The 7,722-nt window shown below is 39.4% G+C and overlaps 3 protein-coding genes across 3 annotated transcripts; all 3 read left to right on the top strand.

The window, feature by feature from the left end:
- Window positions 1-45: 45 nt before the first annotated feature.
- PVX_118285 (hypothetical protein, conserved) lies at window positions 46-1,015 on the top strand (the record flags this gene model as incomplete). The annotated part of the gene is made up of 2 exons (XM_001615900.1): window positions 46-288; window positions 629-1,015. The coding sequence occupies 2 exons, from the start codon at window positions 46-48 to the stop codon at window positions 1,013-1,015; spliced, it is 630 nt and encodes a 209-aa protein (XP_001615950.1).
- A 1,839-nt stretch (window positions 1,016-2,854) lies between these two features.
- On the top strand, window positions 2,855-4,184 carry PVX_118280 (hypothetical protein, conserved; the record flags this gene model as incomplete). The annotated part of the gene is made up of 3 exons (XM_001615899.1): window positions 2,855-3,068; window positions 3,356-3,969; window positions 4,134-4,184. The coding sequence occupies 3 exons, from the start codon at window positions 2,855-2,857 to the stop codon at window positions 4,182-4,184; spliced, it is 879 nt and encodes a 292-aa protein (XP_001615949.1).
- Window positions 4,185-5,476: 1,292 nt separating this feature from the next.
- On the top strand, window positions 5,477-7,288 carry PVX_118275 (hypothetical protein, conserved; the record flags this gene model as incomplete). Its single annotated transcript, XM_001615898.1, has 3 exons — window positions 5,477-6,848; window positions 7,004-7,074; window positions 7,244-7,288. The coding sequence occupies 3 exons, from the start codon at window positions 5,477-5,479 to the stop codon at window positions 7,286-7,288; spliced, it is 1,488 nt and encodes a 495-aa protein (XP_001615948.1).
- Between the last annotated feature and the right edge of the window lie 434 nt (window positions 7,289-7,722).

Genomic DNA, 7,722 nt, shown 5'->3' with positions numbered 1-7,722 from the left:
TAGTTAAGAAGCAATTACAAAAAGAAACAAATAGAGCCAAACAAAATGAACGACAACCCGTACATACCCGTTATCGAAAAATTAAATAATGAAAAGAATCCCAACTTTTATATTTGTGGAAATGGATTTATAGCCCCACTGGACATCAAAAATTTGAAAAAAATTTCCAACACGGAAAAAAAAAATCTGCAGAGAGTTTTTAAGATGATGGACAAGGACAATACAGGAAAAATTTCCGTTTGCAATCTGCATGACATTTTGCATAAATATAACTACAAGATTTCCAAGGTTATGCCTCCTCCCCACTGCTTCATTTTGCGTTCAAATGAGCTACGCATTTTTTAGGAGTACCCCCATTTTAGGCACTTTACATCTGCATCTTCATACAACATGATGTAGCAGCCATGGGCGAATGAGAGTGCGTAGTGCCCCTCTTGCGTTGAGCGTGAGAACGTTATAACTTTTGCCAATCAGCGTAGTGTAACTCGCTATCTGTGGGTTACCCTCAAGAGGAAGCGCTAAGCTGTGTCTCTTTGTCGGGATAGAGGAGGCAGAAAAAATAAGCGGATAGGCAGAAAAAAATAGGCAGATAGGCCGATGAAAAATTATTTTTCCCCCCCTCCGCCAGAGCGAAGTCGAAAGAATGATATGGGAGTTCGATGACAACATGGACAACTGCCTAGACTATGATGAAATTTATTTTCTCTACTTGCGGTGCGTAAACGACAAGAAGAAGCAAATTCCAAGTGACCTATACAACATAATTCAATTTTTCATGTTCGATTACGAAATGAATGGGTACATAACTGTGGAGAAAACGCTGCAAATTTTGTATGTGCGTTTTGGTCGAGAAAAAATGGACTTGGAAGTTCAGGAAATTTTTGGAGACAAATATGAAGATGAGTCTGGGGTGGAAAAGCAGATATACCTGAAGGAGTACCTCGATAATGAAAAAAAGCGAATTCGAAAATTCAGGTTATCCTCGCTGACCGTTTCCGTGCGATTGCAAAAGTGAACATGTTTGCATCTTCAACCCTTTGTATGCCTGTCTGCATTGTCGAGCGGCACGCATATGTAAAAAAAAAATGTGTGTACATATATACATGTATGCATTTTCCCCCTTTTTTGGTTAATTCTTTAACGCAGGACGGAAAATCACAAAAAGGGGGGAAAGTCGTAATTGTACTTGCACTTACGGGAGAAGCGTTGCCATCCATTTGTACACCTGGAACGTTCACTTAGCATAGTTTTATATCAGCGTGGAATTGCTTCGCGGGAGCCATGTTTGTGTATTTTTCACACTTTCATAGTCCACGTACACACCGCTGTTCCGCGAAACGAACGAAGCGGATGTGATGCAACAGGGCACTTTTATTCCTCCTTTTTCGCAACTTATTTAAATTAACAGTTCCTTTTTTAAGCTGTTCCAAACGGCACAAGTAGCTCTCTGTTTACCCTCGTTTTTACATACACCCCGTAAAGCTATCATATACTCGCCTGCCACACATGCACATACATTTTTATTACCTACATGCAGACACCATCATTCACTTTGTGTGCTCAAATTTGCAAACTGGGCGTTTACTCAATTTTCGAAATGCATAGAGTTTACAACATACGTTATTAAGATAAAATGGGACATTTAACTGTGGTCCATTTTTTTTTTTTTTTTTTATGTACTTTTATAACATACGCAAAATAAAATACGTAAACATTTTACTTAACCTGGAACGTAAAATCGGCTGCTTCGCATTTTGAATTGTTCACTTTTTTTTCGAAAAAATGAAATTATGTAATGTTACAAGTTGGCATTCCCCTTAACCATTTTTCTGCATTTTTTTTTTTCATCCATTTGTTCATTATTTTTCAGTATTTATTTCACTCTCTGCCATTTTGTATGTGTTATAAAAATTTCACATGCAACATTGACAAACGGCAAAGGGGCGCACTGTAAATTGGGCCTATATAGTGACACCCATTTTGCCAGTTGCTCGTTCTCTCCCCTGGGTTTTATACCATCATATGTACAGGATATTTACCCGCTAACACGGCATTCTTTAAAATTGCCTCCATGGAGACTCAATTTCGCTAAGCAGGTGTACATACGCGCCCGCATAAGTGTTATGTTATATGCTTATCGATCTGCGTTTATTCACCTTTTGCAAGTTTACATCCACACAAGCATCTCCTGCGCAGAGTACTACCCCACTTAACATTTTTTTTTTTTGGCGTTTCCCCTTATTTTTCCCCTGGTGACGTCTAAATTGAGCAGTCACTTGAAGCGATTGTCGCGGTGAGAACGAGCTTTTATAGTTTTTTTTAAAGCGACTTTGTGCGTAGGGTGGTGATTTTTTTTTCTCCATTTTGTTTTATTATTTTTTTTCCTATTTTTTTTCTTGTTTCTATTCCTATATTTTTTCCTATATTTTTCGTGTTTTTTTTCTTCCACTCCTGTTGCTTCGGCACCCTTTCACCCTCAAGCTTCACGCAAATACGCACAACACGTGCGAACTTTTAAGCACATATGTACATGTGAACGCCCCCCCTGCGTGACGACAGTGCCTCTCTGCATGTGATGCATCCCCTCTGAAGTGTTCATACCCCCTATGGGAAAGCCCCTCCACGTAATTTGTAGGCCTCCCCGCAATTTGTACCATTCCACGCATTACATAATTGCTCCCCATTTCTCCCCCTGTGAAGCTGCACATATAGCTACAACAACACAGCCATAAAAATATCGCACTATGCTATAAGCAACAGTGTCATATAAAAGGTCCAAATTGCGAAGAACAGAATTTCATTCTCTTCCCCCCCCCACACCCCAACATATTAACTAACTTACATTTTAGGAAAAATGGAAGAACCCCAAAAAAAGGGAGACAAGCAATCTAATGTTGTCATTAGGTTGATTGCTACCGCTTACATTTATTTCTTCATACTGGTGTTAGTCACTCTTGCTTTTGTCTCGCAATTATTATGCATCGTTGTGTTCTTCCCCCTGATTATATGCAACAAAAAGGCGCGAGTAACGATATTTGGCTACTGCTTTAGGATTGCCATGTACTTCAGTAAGTAGAAAATGGGCAGGCTGCTTAAAAGGGTCCACCAGAGTGAGAGCCACAGTTGGGCGAGGTGTAGCAGAGCGCAAAAAAAAAAACATCCCCATGTGGAAGGAAAAAAAGAAGTGTGGACAGCCAACATGCTCCACTGCACCGAAAAAGGAGAAAGCGCTAATTAACCACACGTGCGTATGTGTATGCATATGTGTGTGTGGAGAGGTACCCAAATTATTATACCCTTTCGTATGCATTGCCACCCCTCATGTGATGGCGATTTCCCCCCCATTTCGACACAGTGTGGTGCCCGTTGAACCCATTTTGGAGATTAAAAATAATCAGGAAAGTGAAGAAGGGATACAAGCCATCCAAAACTATTATATTTATCAACCACTTATCTTCTCTAGACCCGTGGGTAATTAATGCAGGTACGGTGCAATGGAATTTGAAGTACGTTTTTAAGGCCTCGTTATTTCGAATACCCATTGCAGGACCGATGCTGTACTTGGCAGGAGACATCCCGATTCATTTTACCAAAGGGAAAGGTGGATGGGAAGTAAAGCCAGGAAGTGTAGTGGAGGTTATGAGAACATGTAAAGAGTACCAAGATATGAACATAGGCACAGTGGTATTTCCTGAAGGCACACGTTCTATTAATGGACAGTTACAGTTATTCAAAGCAGGTTTTTTTAAATTCGCAATTGAAAATAATTGTGAAGTATTGCCATGTGCATTACATGCCTCTGGAAAATTATGGAATGTCAAATCAAAACTGTTTGAATTGGGAACTGCGTATTTATCGATTGGGGAACCCTTTTACCCGACCCCTGGAATGACTGTCAATCAGTTGATAGAAAAAACGAGAAATGCCATTTTCGAATTGATTAAGGAGTTCCCTGATTATGATCCGGAGGTAATACCAAAAGGGAGGGAAAAATGCGAAAGTGGTTAACCGCAGCTTGTGCGATTTGTGTGACATATTCATTATCGCCCCTGTGCTGCCACACTCTACATGTGTATAAATATATATATATATATATATTTTTTTTTTTTTTTTTTTTTTCCACCCCCCCGTAGACGGACAAGTTAGCAACCGAAATGGTGAAAACGAGAGGACACGGTCTGTAGTTGTCGCGACATTACCTTGCGTCATCACTTCGTTGTGTTTTTAAATTTACGCCCCTTTTTTGTCAAACAGTAACTCCAACTGTGATGCACTCTTTTTGGCGTAGTTGCTCCTTTTATTGCCGTTTTTTGCTTGGTTACGTTTTTTAGTGTTGCTTTTTTGTAATGCCCGCGCCGATGCCTCTCCTTTTTATTGCCATTCCCTTCTAATTGCGTATCCTTCTTATTGATACTTCTTTTCATCGCTCCATTGTACGATGGACCGCTGCTGCACCCCATTTTGCGTTGATGAAGACCCCCATGGGGGAGGTTCACAAAAACTGGATATTTCCAAACATTGTAATAAATTTCCCCTTCTAATAACGCCTATGTATAATTTATTGAAAAAAAAAAAAGGATAAAAGAATGGCACGAGCATAACTTCACACCATAAGGGGGCATACAAGGTGTACATCATCCATTTTTCCTTTTTTTTTTACCGCGAAAGAGGTACATCCGAATTGGTTACGCCCCGCTCTCCGACCATCTCTTTCAACGTGTGCCCCCTTCGGGTGACATTACTCCCAAGGGGTCCTACACAGTTAAGTAGTAACAGTAGAAGTGACGGTTGGCCGTTTTGTCCTCTCCCTTTCGAAAATTACCCACATTTTTTATCACATCAATTTGCGATGAAATTGCAATTTATTAAAATGACCCCACATTGAAGAGCAGTGCATACGTTGCTTAGCAAAAGTGGGAGAGGAACGAAAAGGTGTAAAAATTGAGAAAAAAAAAAAAAAAAAAAGCACATTTTGCATACATAAAACAACGCATACATATCGTCATTCGAAACATTTCGGGGATGATTAAAAAAGGTTCAAAGTGAGAGCCGAGCAGAATATACACCTAATAAAACCCTTCAGAGGTAACTCTTTTTAGAAAAAAGGAAGGCCGTAAAAATGCTTCAAACGAAACGATGAGAAAAACTGAATTGCGTGAACAATCGGCCGCCCAGAATGACGCGGGCAAAATGAAGAGTAACATCCTCTACATATATGCACTGCACGTGTAGGAATGGCCGCTTCGTGCCCTTTTCACAAATAGATGTTAAAATTGACCAATATAAAGCGGAAAGAAGGAGCAACATTCTCCTTGGAAGATATACACCTAAAAGGTGACCCACCTGAAAAGTGACCCACCTGAAAAGCGACCCACCTGAAAAGCGACCCACCTGAAAAGCGACCCACCTGAAAAGCGACCCACCTGAAAAGCGACCCACCTGAACCAACTTAACAAACCAGCGCATGAGAAAAACCATGTCGCCGGAGCCGTTCAATGAAGTGGACTTCATCGAGAAGCATTACAACTTCAGGAAGCCAGAGGGAGGAGCCACACTAGACGAGAATGAACAGAACAAACTTATCCAATTATTGACAATATGCAAAAACAAAATCGAGGGAGGAGTAGAAGAGCGTGAAGCGGAGCTGAACAACTACATAAAGGCGCTGAAAATTCTCATCTTTTACATCCCACATAACGATTCGATTAAAAAAAAGATAACGGAAAGGAAAACATACCAGAGTTTATTTTTAGGGAGGCAAAATTATGCTGACGATGTGAATAGCGTAAGCGGAAATCGAAGTAGTGACCCGGAAGGAGAGAAAACAACTGGAAATGTCTCCCCATATGCAGACATGGACAAGTACGAATTAATATTTTTAATCAATTTAGTAACCCACAATGAAAACAGCTGGGAAATATTTGCATTTCTGTACCCCTTTTATTTTTATCATATTATCATGAATCAGCTTAATAAGGATTACATTTTTATGCTGCTGAACAATTTTATAATAAACGAGAGAACGTATGAGCAGCTTTGCACAGTGGAAGATTTTTCCTTTGTTCTTTTTTTGTCCCTTTGGGATTTTTTAAAAAAAATTAAAAAGAAGGCAACCATCTGTAACTACTTTTATATATTTATTGAGAATTCCTTGAAAAATGAAAATAAGTTATTTTTACACATTTTGCAAAATATGAAATTGTTGTATGTTGATTTTTACGCGCACACGGAAAAAATGAACGAAAATGTGATTTTTTTTTTCAAGAAAGGCATTGTAGCGAGGAAGTGCAAAATTGCTCACCGGGGGGAGAACAAAAATTATTTACTCAAATACATCGCATTGATGTTTAAGCTCATTTACGAAGCAGTGTACAACATCCTTGATGAAAAAAACTTGGAATCAGAACAAATTTGCAAATACCAAAATGTGTACAAAAATACCGTTGAGCATATAAGGGAAAGTCTAACGTACATAAATGACATAAACTATTTTGACAACTTCCAAGAAACGCACATCGAATTGTATCACAAAAATGTTCTGTTCATGGATATGTTCGTATATCATAAAAAAAAATTCAGTTTGGAAAACTTCAAGCTAATTTTATTCATTTCCAACATTTTTAGTGACCGTTATGAAGAACTGGATTACCTGACTTGTACAGAAAAAAAAAACTTCGTTGACATTATTTTTACGTACTTAAAAACGATTTTGCGAGTGCGAAGTGAACATTTTAAGAAAAAGGAGGAAATGCTTTACCATAAATTTGTTTTAAACAGATACATCCTTAGCTTCGTGGCCAACTTTTCCGCAAATCCAGAGGTGTCCAATTATATCAAACAGATTAACGGTACGTTGGAAGAGTCCCAGGGGTGTGTGTATATCTCTGTGTGGGGAGGACTACCCACATGTGGACTTACATAAGAAGTGGGAACCCCGTTCAAGTGGGCGTAAAGTGTATCATCGGTGTTCTCCCATTTTTCCTATTTCTCTTCCTTTCCGTAGGCCTTGACGTTTTGAGAAAATTCATGTACATTGACGATAGGGACACTTGTCTAGCGGAATATTCCATTTTGGTATGCCGACGCAAGATTGCGCACATGGAGGGAGTACATTAAATGTGCATTTTGCTCATCGTGCGTGCAATTTTACGCTCATTTCATGCACATTACATGCACGTGTGTGTGCGCTATATGACCGTCCTTGATCCACGGCTCGCCACGTTCTCCTTTTTTTACCCATCAGGCCATTAAACACATCAAGGAAAATGAAAACTTGGACGATTTATAATTAAAGGCCTACTCATATGGAAGAATGTCTTTTTTCTCATTTTTTTTGTAAACTTTTGAATATGCCTTTTTTCTTGTGCAATTTACCCCAAATGGGTTTCGCACCCTCCTCCCGTTTTTCCTATTTGGAGATAACTCTTCCGTTTAAGGGGGGTCTTCCTATCCGTTTAAGGAGATTCTCCCCTATCCGTTTTTTTTAATTTGAAACACATGGATAGTTTTTACGTTCCCGCAAAATGTGCACCTATTCGTTCGTTCTGTTGGAAAAAAGGAAAAGGAGAAACTGTTCGAAGGCACACACATGAGGGGGTAGATTGCGCGTGAACCCCTTCGAACAATTTCTCCTTTTCTGTTTTCCCCCATTTTGTGTTTGTCCCTCCTCGAAGTCCAGCTAGGACAAATTCGCTGAAAATACAATAAGGCGTAATTCAAGAA

The sequence above is a fragment of the Plasmodium vivax genome, chromosome 12, assembly GCF_000002415.2.
Source record: "Plasmodium vivax chromosome 12, whole genome shotgun sequence".
Taxonomy (NCBI): domain Eukaryota; phylum Apicomplexa; class Aconoidasida; order Haemosporida; family Plasmodiidae; genus Plasmodium; species Plasmodium vivax.
Note: the sequence above shows the minus strand (reverse complement) of the source record. Positions and strands in the feature narration are given on the sequence as shown.